The sequence below is a fragment of the Scardinius erythrophthalmus genome (genome assembly GCF_964197995.2).
Source record: "Scardinius erythrophthalmus genome assembly, chromosome: 4".
In the NCBI taxonomy this organism is placed as follows: domain Eukaryota; kingdom Metazoa; phylum Chordata; class Actinopteri; order Cypriniformes; family Leuciscidae; genus Scardinius; species Scardinius erythrophthalmus.
Genome location: NC_138224.1, coordinates 48,082,614 through 48,105,810, shown reverse-complemented (window position 1 = coordinate 48,105,810; position 23,197 = coordinate 48,082,614). Strand labels below are relative to the sequence as shown.

The following is a 23,197-nucleotide window of genomic DNA, read 5'->3' as shown; positions in this document are numbered from 1 at the left end:
TACGCGTCATCCAATCTTTTATATCTTTAACACACTCTGTCAATTTGGATAATTTAGCGTTTTCATCCGGCCGTGATGAAATATAGATTTGAGTGTCATCAGCATAACAATGGAAACTAATTCCATGTTTCCTTATAATATTTCCAAGTGGCAGCATATATATTGAGAATAATAGAGGGCCTAACACAGATCCCTGCGGCACTCCATAGTTTACTGGAGTTATGATAGATTTTTCTCCATTTAAATAAACAAAATGGTAGCGGTCAGCAGAGGTGGAAGTAACGAATTACAACTACTCACGTTACTGTAATTAAGTAGTTTTTTTGGGTACTTGTACTTTTTTGAGTATATTTTTAAATCTGTAATTTTACTTGTACTCAAGTACATATTAAGCTAAGTAATCTACTTCGCTACTTGTAAAATCACATTTCGTTACTGAGTACAATTTGAATTGATATTCAAATCTTTGAATGGCATTTCGGTAGCCAATAAAAATATTCGATCGTAAACGGACCAATAAAACCCCTGATATTTGGACTGAATGAAAGCCGCCGCAGTCGCAGCAGGTTTTGAAGAGCTGATCATGAAGGAGGCGAGGAGCTCAGAGTGATTAATGGCTGGACTGAAAGTTTGGAACAACAAACTACATAGTTATTATTGTCAAAATATCTATATTTTACCAGCTGCACGTTCTCATTCTCTCATCTCAACGACAGCGAGTTTGACACACCCGCCTCCTCTCAGCGCGGGATTGCAGGTAGGCCTATTACGCATAATTTTATTAATACCTGCAAGTTTCTCTGGCATATTTTAATGGCAAATGTCACGAACAATATTATTACGCGAGGGCACATTCATGTAATCGCAGAAAACTGGACGCGAGCTCTCAAATATACGAACGAACTGGACTAGGATATTGAGTGTGCGCTCTCGGACTGTGTGTCATATCATGTGCAATCGCGAATCTCTCCAAGTGGTTCTCACTGCAGACTCAAATGACGTCCAGCTCCAATCTCTCCATGCTCTTGAATTAAACACTGTCAAAAGTTATGAAAAATCTAGTCTTTTTGCAAATTAAATTCAGTTTGCTTTGAATTGAAATCAAGCTTCCTTGTGCTGTGTGTGAGCTATTGCAACAGTTCACGTTACCCTATTGTAAAGACAAATACACTGAGTGAGTAAATATTAGATTATTGTAATGGTTATTGATCAATGTTTAAATATGTAAACAAAAGCCTAAATTAAAATCTCACCTTATAAAGTGGACGTGTCTCTTCAGAAGACTTGAATTAAACTTTTCCATTCAAATAGAATTACTGTTACAATGAGTGTTGTGCTTTTCCATGCTTGAAAATAATGATTGCCTTGACAAAATGGATGGACAAAAATGTAGATATTAAAATATTTAGTATGTAGTAGTTTTCCCGATGGTATTAAAAATTATAGGCTAGGCCTACTGAATATTGACATATTTCAAGGTGTCATATTGAAGTTAGAAATTCCAGTATCCACTAATTAATGTCCTTTGACATAAGGTAAAAACGTGTTAAAAGTAGCTATTTTCTACATAAATCTATGATTTTGTTGAATATTTTTATTGGTAATGCATTAACTATCGCCAGCTAAAAAGTAATTAGTAACTAGTACTCTGAGTAGTTTTTGAGAAGAGTAATTTGTACTTTTACTTAATTACTTTTTTGACACCAGTACTTTTACTTGTAATTGAGTATTATTTCAGCAATGTAACGGTACTTGTACTTGAGTACAAATTTTCAGTACTCTTTCCACCTCTGGCGGTCAGATAAATACGATCTAAACCAGTTTAATGCTTGTCCTTGAACACCAGTATAATTTTGTAATCGATCTAAGAGTATTGTATGATCTATAGTATCGAACGCAGCACTAAGATCAAGTAAAACTAATATTGAGATACAGCCTTGGTCAGAAGCTAAAAGTAAATCATTTGTGATTTTAACGAGCGCAGTTTCAGTGCTATGATGCGGCCTGAACCCAGACTGAAACTTTTCATAGACGTCATTTTCTTGTAAGAAAGAGCCCAGTTGAGCGGACACAACTTTTTCTAGTTGTACAAATTGTACAATATCCAAGGTAAACATTTCTAGTAATTGTGCAGTTAATTGTTCTCATACTGTATTTTCAGATTTGGAATATATTCTCTTCCCAAATGTGTCACTAATAAAGCATAATAAAATGATTTAAAGAGAAGGCTCATCATGACCTTTTAAGATTTTGTTTACATCTATCCTTATATATATATATATATATATATATATATATATATTTTTTTTTTTTTTTTAAGGTTATACAATTACAACATTTAAAATTGTAACAATATTTCCAGTGTAATCTTTCTTTGTATTCGCGATTCATATTAAAACAGTATTTTTGCCAGCTGTAGTAGCTCCACAACAGCGTGCATCCGTGCGTTCATTCATTCATAGAAACGCGATTCATATTTAAACAGTATTTTTGCCAGCTGTAGTAGCTCCACAACAGCACGCATCTGTGCGTTCGTTCGTTCATTCATTCATACACAGAAACGCGATTCATATTTAAACAGTATTTTTGCCAGCTGTAGTAGCTCCACAACAGCACGCATCTTTGCGTTCATTCATTCCGATTAGAACAAAGCAAACAGAACTGACCTAATTCCTCGGGATCCGTTTGCTCCTCGAAATTATACTTCCAGAACTTCTGAGGTAAATTTTTGCAGGATTATTATCAAGATAGTATTATTCCTCACAGCATCGTAAAGTACATAAGTCTGAAAGTGAACTCGCGGTGTGTGTTATCCAGCTGATGTGGGCGTTTCACAGGTTTGTTTGGATCGCCTCACATTTGCGTTTGAATAGCGCGCGCTCTCCGTGGGCGGAGCACATTAAAACTTAATTAGCTGAGATGAGAACGACTGACATCTCTCTCTTTGCATACATATTACATAAACTGTGAATATTTGTTTTTTATAAAAAATACTTCATTTGAAAGAAGAGAATTCAAGCTTCATGCCTGTGTGACTGCATGCCTGTTTGACTGAGTATTCGCTGAGTTACAGTTCATTTTCGGACGCGTTTCAGAATTGACTTCACTGACGGAGATTAGACAGAATCCGCATCATGTTTATTTTTCTTTATTTGGCGAAAAGCACAACACTTTGTTTTTATTATGAGCATACACAAAAAAAAACACACTAAACAGGATCGATTGATGTATAACACAAGCATATAAGATAAAAATTAATATTTTTATTTTATTTATTTTTTTGCACTCATACGGAAAAAAACAAGCCTATCGCGCCGGCGCGATAGCCGACCTCAGGGGGTTAATATGAAAAAACGGTGGAGTGTTCCCTTAAGAGTGAAACTATCTTTTTCTTTTTATCTTGCAGCTGTGAATCTGTGAAGGGTGATGGCGTCTGTTAAAGTTGAAGATCTTCTTGAGAAATCACTGAGTGAACTGGAAAAAGCTGAATGGAAAAAGTTTAAGTGGCACTTAAAGAATGATCATGTGTGTATAACAAAGTCTGATATTAAGAATGCAGATATCTTAGACACAGTGGATAAGATGGTAGCATGTTTTGGGCCAGAAGAAGCTGTGAAGATCACAGTGAAGATCCTGAAGAAGATGAACCAGAATCTTCTGGCTGATCAGCTGGAGAACAAACACAAGCAAGGTAAGGTTTAATTCAAAGTGGCTGTAATGTGACTGACTGTTTACCAATGTAATGATTTGACTTAAACTTTGCTCTGTTGATGTGTTTGTGTGACTTATGTTTCCCAGTGAGTGATCCTCTCTCTCACACACACTCAGGTCAGACTGAAGGAAATATGAAGACGTCTGCCGCTGTTGGAGCTCATTCAAAAAAAATCGGGGGTAAATAATCCCTGTCTGTACATGGAAACGAGAAAATATAACAGCAATCAACAATTACAGGGCCAAGAAGAACAGCAGCAGATCTTAAACAAGTACATTCATTAGAACAGACTGTGTAGTCATGATTTTACAAATGGTTAAATAGTTTACAATTGTCTTATACCCTGAATTAAAACTTCTACAAGCAGCTTCTACATACGCAGGATCATTGCAATAACCCCAACCTAACCCTAATACAGTCTCATGTCTTGTTTGGTGTGCTAGATGTCAATGGTTTGATCAACAACCTTTTTTTTTTTTTTTTTTTAAACTCTTTATTTATACAATTTTCAAATTATAACAAACATGACAAAACAAAACAAAACAGAACAGCAGGGTGATATGTTACAAAGATTCCCTTTCACACTTGGGACTTATAGATTGTCCATTTCTTCCATCTCAGCTCAAATTTAGCTGACTTCAGCCTAATAAAGTGGGTGATTTTTTCCATTGTGTAGATTTCTTCCATTATCTCTTTCCATTGTGCCAATGTTAAAGTGAGACTTTTCAACCAGTTCCTTGTAATAGTTTTTTTGCTGGCCATCAACATAACTTTGTAGAGATACATATCCTCAGTTCGTATAACTGAATTGGAAAGTTTTTTTGCTGGCCATCAACATAACTTTGTAGAGATACATATCCTCAGTTCGTATAACTGAATTGGAAAGTAAACCAAAGTACATAGATTGAAAGTCTGTGGGAAACGCATAGCCCAACACAACCCTTATTACTGTCGCAATGATTTCCCAGAAGGGTCTGACTTTGGGACAAGTCCAAAATACATGAGAATGACTGGCATTCATACTGCCACAGAGTCTCCAGCATTCCTGGGGGGTCTTGAGTTGCATACTTTTGATACGAGGTGTAATGAAAAATCTAATTATGTTCTTCCAACCAAATTCCCTCCATTGTCTTGAACTGGTGGAAGTGTGTTGAAATAGACAGATAGAATGCCAATCATCCTCTGACACCTTAATTTGTAGTTCCGATTCCCACTTTTGTTTTATATACAGTGAATCAGTACCATTACAGTTTTGCAGACAATTATACAGTCTAGATACGATTTTTGAGGGTAATTTCTGGTATGCTCCCGACACCAAATCTACCAATTCACAGCCCTCCTGTGAGAGATGTGGCCTTATCTCTATATCATAAAAGTGCCGTAACTGGAGGTACCTAAACAGATCGGAGTTGTTCAGGCCAAATTCCCTCTTCACTTCCTCAAATGATTTAAATACCGAACCTTTGGTTAGCAAACACACTGCAGTGATACCCTTATCAATCCACTTTCTAAATGTACTGTCCAAATGACCACTTCTAAAATTGGGAGAGAAAGAAGGCCAAATCAAGGATTTACATTCACCTTCGAATTTGAATTTTTTAACAGTGTCCCACCACAGCTTAATGGTTGTTTCGACTATGGGACTCCCCTCTTTTAACTGTGTACTAGTTTTATCACCCAGTCTTGATTGAGGTAAGGACGAAGGGATATAGTTAATTTCAATTTGTTTCCATTTGGAATAATACTTAGGTGAGCACCAATAGACAATGTACCTGAATTGGGCAGCTAAGAAATATTCTTTGAAGTTTGGGAGGGCAAACCCCCCTTTCAATTTCGCCAACTGAAGCGTTTTAAATCTAATCCTTGGTTTTGCCCCTTTCCATACAAATCTACTCACTTGCTTATCCCATTTAGCAAACTGAGAGTCGGGTATTACAACTGGTAGTGATATAAATAAGTACAACAATCGGGGTAGCAGGTTCATATTTATCACCTCTATCCTGGAATTAAAATCTAAGACTAGGTTTGTCCATTTTGTCAGATCCCTCTGTATTACCTCATTTATTTTACTATAATTGGCCTCGTATAATGTACTGAGTTCTCGCGTCAAATAAATCCCTAAATATTTAATTTGTTCTGAGTCCCATTTAAGTTTGTATTTTCCCCTAATTTGATCAGCTGGACTGTAATTAATACAGAGGATTTGAGTCTTGGTGATATTTAATTTGTAGCCTGATTTTTCTCCAAAATCTTTTAAGATGTTTAAAAGTTTGGGGAATGTTTGATCAGGATTTTGTAGATATACTATTACGTCATCTGCAAAGAGACTTATTCTTTGTTCTTCATTGGACACCATTACTCCTTTGAGGTCTGACGTTTGTCGCATATATTGGGCCAAAGGCTCAATAAACAGGGCAAAGAGGGAGGGGCTTAAACAGCAGCCCTGCCTGCTTCCTCTGAAGAGATCAAAGTTGTCAGTCAAGTCGCCGTTTAATTTAATTCTTGCCAACGGTTTATGATATAAGGCTTGTATACACTTAATATTAGAATCATTGAATCCCAGTCTTTTTAAAACAGCAAAAAGATAGTTCCAACTTACTCTATCAAAGGCCTTTTCGGCATCTAGGCTTACTAAGACTGTTGGACTATTTTGTTTTTTAACTTCATTAATTATGTGTAAGGAACGTCGTATGTTGTCTTGGGCTTGGCGCCCCTTGATGAATCCCGTCTGATCCTCATCTATTAAATCAGGAAGAAAAGACTCTAATCTTTTTGCTATAATGGAGGTAAATATTTTATAATCGACATTTAGGATGGAAATTGGACGATATGATTCACAATATTCACAATTTTTCCCCTCTTTTAATATGACTGAGATAATAGCCTCCCTCCATGAAGGGGGGCACTTTGCATATTTTAGAGTATAATTAAATGAGTCCAACAGTAAAGGAGTCAAGTCGTCTTTAAATACCTTATACCATTCATTGGGAAAACCATCACTCCCTGGGCTTTTATTGCTTTTCAATCTACTTATTGCCTTATCAAGTTCTACTTTAGTAATAGGCCTAGATAACATCTCGTTCTGGGAAGTTCCTATGGAGGGGAGATCTAAATTTGACAAAAAATCTTCAATTTCGTTTTTGTCTACTTGGTCCGAATGGTCATACAAGAGTTTATAATAGGATTTAAAGGTATCTTTAATTTTCCCTGGGTCATAATTTAACTCTCCATTTGAATGATCTCTAATTTTATTAATTGAATTTCTCATTTGTTGTAATCTTAGACGTCTTGCCAATATTTTTGTCGCCTTCGGGCCTGATTCATAAAAGGTTTGTTTTATAAATCTCATTTTCTTTTCAATTTCTTCTTTTGCTAGTTCTGACAATTGATTTCTCAAATCTTTTATACTTTCAGCCAGCAGTACACTTTTATCTGAATGCTGCTTTATTTCTTGTTCTCTCAATTGTTCTTCTAATTTGGCCTGAGTTAGTCTTTTCATTTTATGCAAATGTGCCGTTCTTGATATCAATTTGCCTCGCATAACAGCTTTTACAGTATCCCATAAAATTATTGATTCTATTTGATCATCCTTGTTATCAGCAATACAGTCTTGAATTTCTTTTCTCATTTCTTGCACCACCTTCTCATTATTGATGATACTGACATTCATCCTCCATGATGTTTTTCTAATTAGATTACTTAAATGAATGGTGAAATGGATAGCATTGTGATCTGAAATATCTGCTATTCCTACACTACAGTCTCTGACACAGTGTCGATCAATAGTATTCATCAGGAAAAAATCAATTCGCGAGTGGACCTTATGAGCCGCTGAATAGTGAGTATAGTCTCTTTCTAGTGGGTGGAAAGCTCTCCACACATCAAACAAATCCGCCTCCTTTATTAGTTTTTTGAGATCTTTTGATTTGTTACTAATATATCTTTTTTTGCTGGTTGAATCCTTAGTCTGGTTTAAAACAGTGTTCCAATCCCCTCCACAAATCAAAACTCCCTCACTGATGGAAGAAATCTTATCAAATAATAATTTAAAAAACTTCCGATCACCTTCCGGAGGTGCGTATACATTCACTAGAAAAACGATTGAATTGTCAATCCTGCCTTTAACAATCACAAATCTACCGTCCCTATCACAGTCTTCCTCAATCAAATCAAAGTTAACAGAATTAGATACAAGGGTGATAACTCCTCTCCTTCTGCTATTTTTATACTAGAGAAATAGAGATAGAGATAGAGAATGCACTAGAGAAAGAATTTCTGTAGCCAAACTTTTTAAATTTATCATGTTCTTCTTTTGGCAAGTGAGTTTCTTGGAGGAAAATCACCTGTGCTTTATACCTTTTTAGTTTAGTTAATAACCTGCTTCTTTTAATTGGATTGCCAAGGCCATTTACATTTATTGAAACAATTTTAAGTTCACCCAAGCCACTTATGTTTAATGAACATAATGAAAGTAAACCCCGCAAACAAACATGAACTAAGAACAGTAACTTCAAAAACAATACAAACTGAACGATACCTGTGACTTCCATTCAGTGGGTAAATTGTCTGACCCACCGTGACCCCGTTGGAAGGTCTAGGGCTAGATCTCCAAAAAAGGGAGGACCCTATGCAAGGGTTGAGAGGCGTAGGAATCACCTCCATCCTTAATGTCCAACGTTATAACGCCATCTACAGGTGCCACTCTACCTAGTCAGTGAATGAGCGAAGACTGAGAAGTTGAATTGTGATTATGAAAATGTCCATGTCCTAGAAATCAGATTCCGCCTCTTTGAAACTCCTTCAGCCTCACTTTTGCCCTTTGCGCTGTTGTAGATGCACACTCCTTGGATGATTGGCCCACCTGCTGCCATCCGTTTAACTTTTGGAGCCAGATTTCCGCGTCGTCTTCCGTTGCAGCCGGCAACTCCACCTCGAGTCCTCGCCTCTGTAGCTCTAGCCCAGCTTCGCGTGCGGTGCAGTATACTTTAGCGCCGTCCTCCCAGTGAATACGCATATTTGTGTACGGCGTTTGGAAGCGAATGCCTTTCTCCTTGAGCACCTTTTTAATCTTTTGGTACTCCTTCCTCTTTTGGACAACTTCAGATGCATAGTCGTGGTCAAAAAAGATGTTCCTGCCATTTAATTGAATTACTCCCTTTTTCCACGCTTCCTTTAGTATCATCTCTTTAATTGCGAATTCCTGGAAATTGACTATGATAGGTCTAGGAGAGGCACTGGGTTGCCTGGAAAGGGCTCTGTGGGCTCGCTGTATTTTAAGATCCAAATCAGCTGGTAATGCTAGCTGACGCTGGAGTAGATTTGCAACAAATTTCGCCATAGACGTCGGCTTTTCTCCTTCGTCAACTCCAAAGATCCTGATGTTATTTCTGCGGGATCTTGATTCCAGATCGGTCAATTTGTCTCGAAGGCCCTTTTGTCGCTTCATACTCTCTGCCAGCGCTACGGCCAAATCCAGAGTAACGTCCTCAACACGCCCCACCCGGGACTCCGCCTCTTCCACTCGGTCTGTCAAACCTCTCAAGTCCTCCGCCATCGTATCAAGTTTGCCGCTAAGTTCCTGCTGTAATGAAGTGATATCCTGTCTCACTCTGGTGTTGTCTTGTTTCAGTTCGGTTTTAAGTGACTCGATAGCTTGTAGCAAGACGGTCGCTGTTGCACCATCTACAGCAGGGTTAGCATGAGCTTGCTGCTCTGCGAGGCTAGCCTTGGACGACGAAGCGTTTTTATCCCGAGTTTTCGACATTTTCGTTTAATTAACTTCTTTTTCCTTTCTCGATCCACCTAATACATGATTAATCACCAAAATGAAAGTACCAGTCTCGAGTTTATGGTGGAAAAGACTATCAAAGTTGGAGAGCGATCACCAAGCACGTCTTATCTCTACGCCATTACACCGGAAGTCTGATCAACAACCTTTTAATTATTTTGGTCAGCATTGCCTTAAAGGAATAGTTTACTTAAACATTTACTCACCCTCAAGTGGTTTCAAACCTGTATGAATTTCTTTCTTCTGCTGAAAACAAAGGAAGATATTTTGAAGAATGTTGGTAACAGTTGATGGGGCCCCATTTACTTCCATTGTAGGAAAAAAATACATTCATACAGGTTTCCTATAGTGACAATCCAATAAATGCTCTGGAAGGAATTATATTTTATTTTATTTTTTATTTTTTTATTAAAACCAATTGCATTCGAGTCAGAGTTAGTCAAGGCATTTCCATCACCATATTGTCAACTTTAACATAATCATTGTAAGATACATGTAAACACTATTGCAGTAAGAGTGTGATTAGAAGCATGAATTTATGAAAAACATGATCACTTAGTCTTTTCCCCTCTTTCTTAAAGGCTCAACTGCAGACGATAGAGAAGCTACTCTTCATGATTACACCAGCCGCAGACTGAAGAACAAATTAAAACAGGACTACGAGCAGATATTGGTTGGTAATTCAGAGACGGGTCATCGGAAATTTTTGAATGATATTTACACTGATTTATATGTGGTGGAGAACGAGACTGGAGGAAGAGTGAACGACCATGAAGTGATACAGATCGAATCAAATCACAACCGATTGACTGCCGAGGAGAAGCCAATCGTGTGTAATGACATGTTTAAAGTCCAGTGTGACACGGGTCAACGAAACAGAAAAGTGCTGACAATGGGGATTGCAGGAGTGGGAAAAACTGTCTCTGTCAATAAATTCATCTTTGACTGGGCTGAAGGTAGAGAAAATCAGGATATAGTCTTCATATTTCCACTTCCATTCCGTAGATTGAATTTGATTAAAGAAGAGTACAGTCTCATGGGACTGCTCAACAAATGTGTCTTTAATGGTCCTGAAGAACTGCCCTCTCTTCCTGAAGGTGATGGTAAAGTTATGTTCATCTTTGATGGGCTGGATGAATGTCGCATTCCTTTGAGCTTTAAAGAAGATGACACGTTTACAAATGTAAATGAAAAAACAACAGTGAGTAAGATAATAATAAACCTTATCAAGAGACACCTGGTTCCCTCTGCTCTCATCTGGATCACATCCAGACCAACAGCTGCCAGTCTGATACCCCGTGATTACATTGATCAAGTGACAGAGGTGCGAGGATTTAACGATGAGCAGAAAGAGCAATACTTCATCAATAACAGCAGTCCTGAGGTTACTGGAAACCTCATCAGTCACATCAAGAAATCCAGGAGTCTGCACATCATGTGCCACATCCCCGTCTTCTGCTGGATCTCTCTTATTGTTCTTCAGCCTCTACTGGCTCGAGAGAACAATGACAAAACTCCCACAACTCTCACGGGGATGTACACAAGCTTCTTAATTTCTCAACAGCAACAGATGGAAAAAAAATACTGTAATGACCATAAACTTAAAGCCAACGTTGTGTCTTTTGATCAGATTATTCTGAAGCTTGGGAAACTAGCCTTTAAACAGCTGAAGAAAGGAAATCTGATTTTCTACAAAGAAGATCTTGAGGAATGTGGACTAGATGTCAGAAAAGGTTCGGTATTCTCTGGGTTATGCACTCGAATGTTTCAGGAGGAAAAGGTTTCAGCAAGAAACGTTTACAGCTTCGTACATCTCAGCGTACAGGAATTCCTTGCTGCTCTTTATGTGTTTTTGATGGGCAAACGCAAGAAAAAAAACCCCTTTCTTGAATCCAGGATAGAAATACTGACATGGAAACTGTCCAGAAAGCCACTGTTTCAGCTTCATAAGGCTGCAATCAACAAGGCTTTACAAAGCGAGACTGGACACCTGGACCTTTTCCTCCGGTTCCTTCTGGGTCTATCACTGGAGTCCAATCAGAGTGACCTGAAGGAACTGCTGCCAAAACTGAAACTGAAAACAGAGAATGTTGAAGACACTGTTGACTATATCAAACTGACAATAGAGAAGGAGAAATCAGTGGAAAGAACCATCAATCTATTTCACTGTCTGAGTGAACTGAAAGATGACTTTGTCGAGGAAATCTACAAGAATCTGAGCTCAGGAAATCTTTCAGCACAGAATCTGTCCTCTGCTCAATGGTCTGGTCTGGTGTTTGTGCTCCTGATGTCAGAAGAGACCCAAGAGAAGTTTGAACTGCAGAAATACAGAAGATCTGATGAAGCACTGATGAGATTTCTGCCAGTGATCAAAAACACTAGAAGAGCACTGTAAGAGTCTCCTTTACATTAATTTACATACACTGTTAGTCTTTTGTAATAGGGCCTTAATTTTCCGTGGGTGACTTGCTGGCCTAGACTGCTCAGAAAAAAATAATAAATGTAATGTGTTTGATATAAATACTGGTTTGATGTTTTATGAAGAGAAAAATTGTTCTAGCTTTGCTTACATCACTACAGTCAAAGGGTTTTCCAAGCTCCAGATTATGAACACTACCTAATACTGTTGCTGTTTGTTCTGTTCTCTACACAGGCTGCACAGCTGTAACCTCACAGCTCAGTCCTGTGAGAGTTTATCATCAGCTCTACAATCCTCAAACTCTGTCCTGAGAGAGCTGGACCTGAGTAACAATGACCTGCAGGATTCTGGAGTGAAGCTTCTTTCTGATGGACTGAAGAGTCCAAACTGTCATCTAGAGACACTGAGGTTTGAGTTAAAATACTTAATTTTTTAGCCATTAACCTGTTAAGCTGCAACCCCACTTTTGAAAAATCCCCAGAAATGACATACCCAAACTGAAACAGATACAGTTCATGAACCCTTTGCACTAAAAGCACAAGTATGATCTCATTTGAAAGCTGACACCTGGCAGTTTATTGTAAATGTAGAATTAATTATTGTCATAATGAAAAATATAGTTATAAATAGCTTCAAAATTTTGTAAAGTTATTAGAAATGTATTTTTATGAAACATTTTCATGAAAATAAAATTGAAGTTGGCACTGTAGCAATCTAGAAATGCACTGCAGCTAAAGCCACATGTCTGACCATGTTCTATGTACAATATGAAGATGATAAGTCTAAAACTCTGTATTTAGTTAAATGTTTTTCAAGATCATGTCATGACTTTATTTTGATTTGACTCTAAAATGCTGCTGATGTTTATAGTCATCATCTATTCAGTCTTTTGTCTCTATTGTTTTGTGGTGCAAACGAGCCCCATTCAGTCTCAGTCTCCCCTGCACACATTCACACCTCTCCAGCCTGGTTATGGCTCTAAATATGCATTTCTTTTGTCTGCATTATAGCTACTATATTATAACGACTATATTATAACGACTGGCTATTCACAGGCTATTCATAGGGTTTCAATCCCTAAATTCTTTTATCAAAGTTCTCACTGTATCTAACTGTATCAAATGCCCTTCTGGAATAAAGAAACTGTAACGGGGTTCAGATGTTACGGGAAGAAGGAGGCGGGAACCGGCGGACATTCAAACATATTTAATAAATAAATACACAAATACAAAAATGAAAGTAAAAGCCAGCAGCCCCTCACGGACGACTGCTGGCAACACAAACCAAAAACAAAACATCAACTAAAACACAGGCCTGTCCTCTCTCGCTCTTCACTGTCGTCGCTCCTCCTTTATGCCTCCGCTCCTCCGTGAGAGATGCGAGACCGGTGCGTCTCACAGGTGTAGCTCATCATAATTACGCCACCGGCCTCGCGCCGTCCTCCCACGGCCCTCGGCCTCGTCCTGCTCGCCACAGAAACATTTCAGCAAGCATTCCTATTTAGAAACAAAATCATAAAAGATAACTTCTAGGTTGCAGGTGCACCTAGAGCTAGCTAGCATGTTAGCTTAGCACTAGGGGTGTGACGGTTAGTATATAACCGTGAGACCGACGGTTATAGTTGAACACCGTCGTTAGAACTCTATAACCGCCAAAACAGTGTTATTAAAATATTTTTTACAAACATTTTTTTATCATAGAGAATGTTTAAATACTAATTAAAAACAATTGTTAACAGTCTGTGTTATTAGTGATCTACGTCGTTTTCAACTGTATTTGATTCTTTGCCAAGTAGGCTACCCCCTGACCAACCGCCAATCATTTGAGATAGAGATAAAAGCTACGACTATGATATAGTGATGTGCCATCATTATGAGATTTATTAAACAAAGGAAAAACATTTGCAATAATAAACATTAGCAATAAACATTTGCAATAATAAGAAATGTATCATTATCGTGCAGTTTAGCCCTTGACTGAGTGGCCCCAAACATGTTTGATAAACGAAACATATACAGTGTGTGTATATATATGATGTGTATTACATTTTAGCTCAAAAAACAATTGTAATAAAAGATTGGATCATAAGATGCGCAATATTTCGGGAGACATGGTTTTTACCACTTAATGAAGTTTTGTTTTGTAAATCATCAGACATGATTTTTACCACTTCATTAAGTTTTGCTTTGTAGAAAGCCTTTCTTTAAAACGAATTTCGTTTTGTACAAATTGTATCTTAATTTTAATAAATGTTTCATCAACCAATTTCATGTAGCCTAACCTATTTAATAAATAAAAAGAAAACATAGTAGACAATATAATAACCGCGACATGCAGGCGCGGGCGCGCCGCGTTCACTTGCATTGCATTTCATTGTGAACTAGAGCGCATCTCATCGTAAATGAATGAAACTCAGCGTAGGCCTATGCCTCATACATTAGCATTAAATATCTTTGCTGCATCCTTTCTAGAACAGACAAGGGCTTTCTTGCGGCTCGCATCAGCAGAGCATTGCATCGTCCATAGACCGCAAAACAATCAGCGGATGGCGGGCGGGTGCGGCTTTGAAAAAAAAAAAAAAAACATTGGTGCGGATGTTGAGATATTAATTTTATTTGTTTAATAGGCGACCAAGTAGCTATGTATGTCTGCTCGTTTATTCAAACTAAGTTGTCCTATAACAGACGACCTTCGCAACTCCCCAAGGTGTAAGGTCCAAAACATCTTTATCTGCATGTTACAGCGCGATCTCTGTAGCTTTGTGTGTATCAGTGACGTCCTGGAATGTCACATGATAATGGCTCTTCTTCATGTTCCATATATGGACTATTTTTGTGCATATAGCGCCCTCAGGCTATTGGTATGAATTGAAAACACAGTATCAGAGTATCCAATCGCTCATAATGATTACATCGACACATTTGGGTATAAATTCAATAAATATTATTCCTGTCTATAGAAATCTGATGTAAACCTATGAGAATATATCAATATTTCTCCAAATCTGCACATTTTTGAGCTAAAGCCCTGAGGGACGTTGTTTTGTGAATCGCTGTCATGACAACAGCACGGGAGTTTTTTTATGAATGAAAGCGGCTGACGCACATAATTCATATTAAAGGTATCAACTCATTTTTTCATTTCATAACTCCTGACACAAATTAAGAAATAACTGTCGCTATATGTTTTTCAGAATACAATAGTGGTCAAATACTGAAACTTGAGTCTTATATCTTTTTAATGATGTATAGTTTGTCAAGGTATAACATTAAATCTGATAGTAACTTTGAACTATATATAAAAAAAACGCTTCAGTGCGCGGGCGCACTGGCAACGGTTAACAGGTTAAATATCACACTTCTAAGATTGATTCTGTTTGCAATTACATTGTGTTTTTCTTTAGATTTCCCACATGTAATCTCACTGCTCAGTGTTGTGAGAGTTTGTCTTCAGCCCTGCAATCCTCAAACTCCTTTCTGAGAGAGCTGGACCTGAGTAACAATGACCTGCAGGATTCTGGAGTGAAGCTTCTTTCTGATGGCCTGAAGAGTCCAAACTGTCAGCTGGAGATACTGAGGTTAATGAAAATAAAATATACTATGCTATAATCAGAGACGGACTTCTGTAAAAGTTTGTAGTTTTGAGAAAATTATGCTTATGAGTGGTTAGTAAAAAATAAATAAATGCAAGTTGCTGAAATAAGGCTATGAAACCCATAGTGGATATTGATTCACAAGACTTTTGAGAACTGTATCTTTAACACTAGAAGTCCCAGAGATTTGTAACCCTCCTTTAGCCAAGTGGATGCTAACTGGCTAGTCTTTTGGCTATCATTAGCATCAATTCATGTGTAAATGTGGTCATTACCTGAGCAATCTGCAGGGGGTTGGGGGTGTGTGTGTGAATGGTTGCTAGTGGCTTGTTTGTATGTGTGGGGGAGGGAGGGCTGCTAAAAGCAGAGAACTTGATTGACCATGTCTCACATTGGCATGTAAGGTCTTGCCCAGGTGTAAACAGGTATGAATTAGCACATCTAATTGCATGCAGCTTGCTCTCAAATGAGAGGTAATTCCTTTTGTGCTGAGGTGGATAAAATCTCACTGCACATAGCCTACTACTTCAGTGCCCTCAAGAATTCTGTGGTGTACGAACCTCCTCTCCAAGAAAAGAAAATGCAGAGAAGACTCACCACTCGGCAGGCCTTGGAAATGATCCTGAGTGAAGTAAACCCTTGTGACTCAGATGGAGAAGACATAGAACTTCAGCCGGATTCGGACTCAGAGCTGTCTGATCTGTCTTCAGGTTAAGTTTCATTTCATATTATTTCCTATTTCATTTCAAACCAGTAAGTGGAAAACACCAAAAAAGCAGAGTGGAGTGACATAAATATTTACTCTGCCTTTTTTGTATTGTCCACTTTTTTGTTTGTACTACTTAGCAGACATTCACTGCCATCTGAAGTGCAAAACATTATTAGTTGTTTCTTTGCTTTAGTTGTATCTTTTTATTTAGGAAGATATTTCAGACATTATTTCGATACAGAGAAGGAGATACTGGAATTATTATTAGTATCTATGCATGCATTTGTGATATCATTTGACTTTTCCATTGCTCACAATTTGAATTTGTTCACACTGCAGATGAGGAGACTGCTCCTCAACCAAAAAAGAGAGCCCGTTTGGGGACTGACCTGACAGATACAGCGAAAGATGGCACAGTGTGGCATGAAGAACAGGTGGGGACGCGTCTCCCTTTCACCCCAATCAAAGCGTACGCTGCAGATGGAGAGCCAACGGCTAAGGCCAGGAAAAGTATCTCGAGTCGCCTTCAGAGCTTCCTGTGTTTCATCACTCTTGACATGCTTCATAGCATTCAAGAATGGACTATTCAACATGCACAGGAAACGGAGCATGTTCATTGGTTCATGGCCCTCCCTGAACTAATGGCATTTATTGCAATTGTCATCTTGCGGGGGCTTACCAAGGTTCCATCACTACGTGACTGCTGTCAGCAATCTGGGAAACCCACATATCATTGGATCAATGCCGCGAAACCGCTTCCAAGACATCGTGCGACACCTACGCTTTGATGACAGGTCCACCCGGAGGGATCGAGCAAAGACTGATAAGTTTGCTGCAATTTCCAGTGTGTGGGGATCATTTGTCACCAATTGCATCACGTCCTACAACCCTGGTTTACATATCACCATTGATGAACAGCTTTTCCCATCAAAGACTCGCTGCTGTTTCCTGCAGTATATTGCAACTAAACCTGACAAGTTTGGGATCAAGTTTTGGGTGGCTTGCGACCTAAAATCCAAGTACATTTGTAATGTCCTCCCATATCTTGACAAGGACCCTAGTCGTCCCAGTGGAGAGAGACTGTCTGAAAATGTAGTGATGAGGCTGATGGAACCATTCCTAGACAAGGGCAGAAATGTTACCACGGACAATTTCTTCACATCGCTGTCACTTGCGCATAAACTTCTTAGCCGGAAAACCACCATCCTCGGCACAGTCAACAAGATTCGCCGGGAAATCCCTCAATCCGCTAGACACACAGATCGCAATGAATTCACCACTCAGGTATGTTGCAGGTCTTTTGTGGTTCTATGTTTGTGTTTCTAATTTTTAGAATCAACACCGCCAAGTGTCATTGTGTGTAAAAGTGCTATGAAAATAACAATTTATCTTATTTATTAGGTGTTTTCAACCACTGCTGCTACGCTGACGGCATATGCGCCCAAACGGAAGAAGACCGTCTACATTCTTAGCAGCATGCACAGCGTGATTCAGACTGATAATACCACCAAAAGGAAGCCAAACACTATCACCCTTTACAACACCACAAAGTGCGGCGTGGATGTGATGGACCAGATGGTGCGGGAGTACACTATCCGCACAGGGACACGGCGCTGGCCGGTTGCCGTGTTCTATAACATGATTGACATGGCAGCACTGAATGCACATGTGCTGTATCAAGCATGCACCGGAAGGCAGGAAAGACGGGTGGACTTCCTGGTGGAGCTTGCAAGAGAGTTGGCTAACTCTCATATGTGTGCGAAGAAGGCAAGAAAAGAACAATTGCTTCGGACACAACCCTCCACACCTAGCCCTGGAAAAAGAGCCATGTGTCAGGTCAAACACCAATGCAAGAACAATCATGCCACTGTGCGATGTGTTCACTGCTACAGATACACGTGGTAAATGCAGACGGGAGATACCATGGCAGTGCCAGGATTGTGAGTGATTGCTGGAATGTACTCACTCACTTTTTAATAATATTTGTAAATATGTTTACAAATGGTTGGTTTCTATTTTATTTTGTACTGTTTTTATCAATAAATCTCAGCAACAAAGGAAAAACAACATGTGTGTTGATTTCTCCCTAAGATGGCAAAGTGAAACACAAGTTTCCTTGAAGTGGCTCAGCATGGCCCCACATTATTTACATAACAAAAGCAACCGTTCACAGGTAATTAAGGATATTAGCCTAAAGCCTTCCAGCCCATCGGCTGTCCTGCGGGTTTTATAGGTAGAAAAGCCAAATGGCTGCTCTCTGGGACTTCTAGTGTTAAGCCTATTATTTTTGTTTTAAAATAATGCAAAAATCATCCTGCCCACTCACAATATATAATATATTGATTTAAAATTTGTAAGATTTGTTTTATGTTAGAAATCAAGCGTAGCATCAGTTCTGGCAGGTCACGTCAAACTCACATCAGCTGACTCTCATCTGATCCCCGTCTACCTAGAGGAATACGACGCCTATCACTGTATACATATATAGGCTCCTTCAGCAGCTATCAGCAGCTATCGTGTTTCTCAGGAGCGAATTAAATGGCGAAATTCGGGCAGGCAAACTGCACCATCTCACAAGAAATTGTGCAATCAGGAATTTAGCTAGAGGAATTTGTTCCCCACAAGGATTTCACCTCAGATTAATTCAAGCTTGTGAACTTGAACACGAGATTCGCCGCATTGATCATAAGCTGCCTGATTTGGAAGTGACCTCAGTCTGCTGCATGCTGTGCTTTTAGCACTATGCAGATACAGATAGCTTTATTAATCCCCTAAGGGCAATTCACTTTCTACAGTACACCGTCTAGACATACAACCATTCACACAGCCATAGCATGTAGTATATAACAGAGGTAACGTGATAGGGTCCGGGTCCAAGGACAGTTTATAAATAAAAAGACATCAAAAGCAGAATAAAAAAAGAGAGAAAAAAAATACAGTAAAAAGTAAATAGAAAATGAATTGCACATATCCGTAGCTCCTAAAGTGCATAGTGCCAAGAACAGATCAGTCTATAATTATTTCCTCAGCTCAATGTTTAACAGCATAATTGCTGAAGGAATAAATGCAGCACAGATTGAAGCAGCTTGCGGTTATAGTTAGGAAATAACGATTCATGGTGCAAACAGAATCATTTCTGCTGTGGCACAGCTCTAAAAAGACATAGTAACAGACACTATTCAGTTGAGTGAGTTCAGCGTTGATTCTGTCGGGTATTGGACACGTTTGGTCTATCTAGTCTTGGAAACATGGCGTTCTTAAAGCTATAGTGTATTGTATATGTAACCCCTCACTGATTCCTTCTTGACCACACAGAGACGTAGGCTGAGCTCACCCATCGCATGTTTCCTTGGAATATGTGAAATGACATCAAACAGACATGAAATACAGCTCATCTGGTCATGTAACTCTCAAAAATAAATTTAAGTTTCTTGTGAAAATAAGCAACGAGAGATACAACGGATACCATGTGCTCCTAATGTATTCAACAGTGAGTTTGGTATAAAACATCAATTATCCATCAACTCTATTTATGACTCAAATATGAAATAAAATTATTTTGAAAGAACAATTTTGACCTTAATGAGAAATAAAAACATCCCTGACAACATTTTATTTCTGTTCGACCGGAAAGAGATTTTCCACCTACCATTCTCCTCAACAGCTTGCGTAAGACTAAGGAGAAAATGGCCGACTCCACTCTTAGATTACCCTAGTCGCCTGTAGGTGTCCCCATATCCCTTTCTTTTAGATACACTTAATACATTATATTTAACGAATATCTTAGGATTATTCTACAACATGAACAAACATTTTGGCACAATTCATTACAAATTTATTTTACCCGTTACATATACTGTATATGATTGTTTTAAAGGCTATCTAACCTATATGTTATTGAAACACTGCTTGTTCTAAAGGCTATCTAGTGGCTATTGAAAACTGCTTGCTCTAAAAGCTGTTAGTTGCTATTGGAAATATGGTTGTTTCCAAAATGGTATTTTTAAGGTTATTTAGACCAGTCGTTATTTGGAACATGGTTGTGTTTTAGGCTTATATCTGGTGTCATTGTCACATGCTGTGCTAAGCTTATCAGGTATCAGCAATATGCTGTTGTTTCAGCAACATTGCTATCAGTTCTGTACCGTGGTTGCTTGTGCAAATTTGATCAAATATATGCTTATTACTTAGGCTTCTAGTATTGTTGCACATACTATCCTTAGCAACATGCTGTAGTAATCAAATGTTTTTTTAGGCTTATCTAGTTGCATTGGAAAAATGCTTGTCTTTATTCTATCTAATTATTGCAACTCCTGCCAAGTGCGGTGGCTGCGATTTACCCTATCGTTTAACCCTCTGAGGTCGCCGGCGCGTTTTGCCGTATTTTCTTCACATTGTAGCACTATAAACTTAAATTACTCCATCATTTATGGTCATACAGAAAAAAGAAATATAAAAAAAGTATCTGTGATATTTTTACTTTTGTAGGTGTCCACTTACAATCAAATCAAAACATTGTGCTTTTGTAAAATAAAGAAAATAAACAGGGTGTGCGTTCTGCCTCTCCGTCGCAGTGAACTTTTTTTTCTTGAGCACGTCTATAAACTGAAACAAAACTCAGCGAATAATTGTCACACATTTATGAGCCATATACCTTTATAAACATTTAAGTGTGTACTTTTAAATGATCGGATTCAAACTGAAAACAAATATTCTCTGTTTAAGTAATTTGTATAAAACCAACAAGATGTCCAGCTTCTCAAACGCTTCCTAATTATTTTTTAATTTGAACACACCCACTCGCGCAAAAGAGATTCACATGCAAATCTCCACATGGAACGCGAACACGCTCATTAGCCTACCTCAAAAACAAAACACCAAAACACTTCAAGAGTCTCTGCTGTTTGTCGAGTTTGAAAGACGCGCGGTGAGCTTACATTGGAATTACCTCAGAAGAAGAACGCGATTTGAAGACAAGAAAGATGTAAGGTAAGAAATTCTTACATATTAGTTTGTTATTGTTGCATAAATTTCACATTGCAGTTGAACTGTTGCTAGATATATGGTGAATATTATAATATTTAGACCCGTGTTTACTGTTACTGTGTTTGTGGATATCTGCTCAAATGTAGATAGATATGTATATGGTAACCATAATGTTTTATATTTGAGCGCGATCGCGTTTGAATGTATCATATTTGGATCGCGATTGCGTTTGAAAAGCACCAAACAGCTTCATGTTTTTACTATTATCTCATTTTATATCATCATAACGAATGGAAACATTTGAAGTAACATGATAATCAATATATTTTTCTCTAGCTTAGTTGTTACTGAAATATTTTGGAAGATTTATAGGCTGATATGGTTATTGTTATTATTATTTTATGCAGCACTGCGCATAGCCTGTGCCTACAAGGCACAACAAACCTGGTGTTCATTATATTATATATTGTTGGAAACATTTATGTGTGTATTCTGTGAATTTTAAAAAGCAATTTTAACCAGAAAAATCTAAAATTTATTCCCAAAATCGTGCAGGCCTATAGTTTCTCTTGATATCAGTATGTTCACTTTTTTTCTTTTCTTTTTTTCAGGACCCAGATGCCACTCCTGCTGACTTCAACATTCACATGAGTCTCTGTGATGAACATGGTAAAGTGAAAATCAAACACCTTGGAAATGAAATGTATGTACAATGTTTTTAGGAATGGCACAAAGGTCTCTGTCTTTGGATAATTGTTTTCAATGAGTGCTTTTTTGTCATTTGTTTTGTATCTTTGGATTATGTTGTGTTGTAAATAAATCCAAAAAATCTAAAAAATCTAAAAGCCATTCTTTTTAAATCTCCTCATTCTTTGTGCAAGGTTGCTCAGAGTGATAGGGCCTGATAGCTCCTAATAGGGCCATTAGGGAGTGTCTTTGTCTTTCTCAGGTGTGGAAAGCTTACATATTAATGAGCTCCCGCATAAAGCTGTTTTCACACAAAACGCGTCGTAAATTTTTTAAATCAATATATTGTCTTATCTGAATGAGCAGTCAGGGTGATTTTCACATAGTTTTGGAGCAAATGTTCTAGGCTACGTCATACAATTTTCAAAAGTCTTGTGCAGAAATAATCAGTATGGGTTTCATGACCTTATTTCAGTGAGAATTTTTTTATTTATTTTCACAAACCACGCATAAATGTCATTATCTCAAAACTACAAACTTTTACATACAAGCTGCTGATATATTATTGTAGCAGAGTTTGTGCTGAATACAGTGTAATTAGACTTTAGCCATGAAAATGTCACAAGTAACAGAAATAAGCACAAATGTCAGAGCATGTCAGAACACCTCCAAGGCCCAGAAAACACCTCAGACCCCAGAGGGTTAAAGACATTCCACATCTGGTGTCCCAGTGACCGCTAGGAAAGACTAGTTGGCAACCACGGAAGAGTGTTGACAGCGGGGAGAGAGGAATATGGAGATCTGGCATCTGGGGAAGATCAGAAACAGGGTGCCAAGGCTTGGTAAGCCAAAGCACTTCCTCCTCGAGATGGAGGAAACAACCTGACAACAGGACAACGACACAGGACAACCTGATGAGACGGAGGAAAGACAGGGTCAGGTGTCTGACCATGGCACCCAGAATCTCCAGGCACACAACGAAGGCGTCAGCATTCCCTCAAGTACCAACAATGTATCAGACGACCAGCAACATCAAGAGAGGCAAGCCAGCCAGGAAACAGGTCAGCAAGTCTGGGCCATTCAGGGAGAGGAAAAGAGGAAAAAGCTAGTGCTGTGGGAAACAGCAGCAGGCAAGAAAGACTGGGAGTCTTTTGACAGGGAAATGGACCAACTCCTGGAGTCTGTCTTCGCTGGTGACATTGGCATGAAGATGAAGGCATTGTCCACTATCATCTGGAACATGGGAGTAGAGCGCTTTGGGATGGAGCAGGGACAGTCCAACGGCCCGCAGCATGCTGGAGAGA

At 38.5% G+C, this 23,197-nt stretch overlaps 1 protein-coding gene across 1 annotated transcript in view; it reads left to right on the top strand.

The window, feature by feature from the left end:
• LOC308689607 (protein NLRC3-like) overlaps nucleotides 1-23,197 on the top strand; it is a gene marked incomplete at both ends in the record, with an annotated part of 270,187 nt that overhangs the window by 179,044 nt on the left and 67,946 nt on the right. The window contains 3 exons of the mRNA XM_081363417.1: nucleotides 10,082-11,891; nucleotides 12,154-12,327; nucleotides 15,323-15,496. Coding sequence (XP_081219543.1) covers nucleotides 10,082-11,891; nucleotides 12,154-12,327; nucleotides 15,323-15,496 — 2,158 coding nt within the window. The remainder of the gene's footprint in view (nucleotides 1-10,081; nucleotides 11,892-12,153; nucleotides 12,328-15,322; nucleotides 15,497-23,197) is intronic.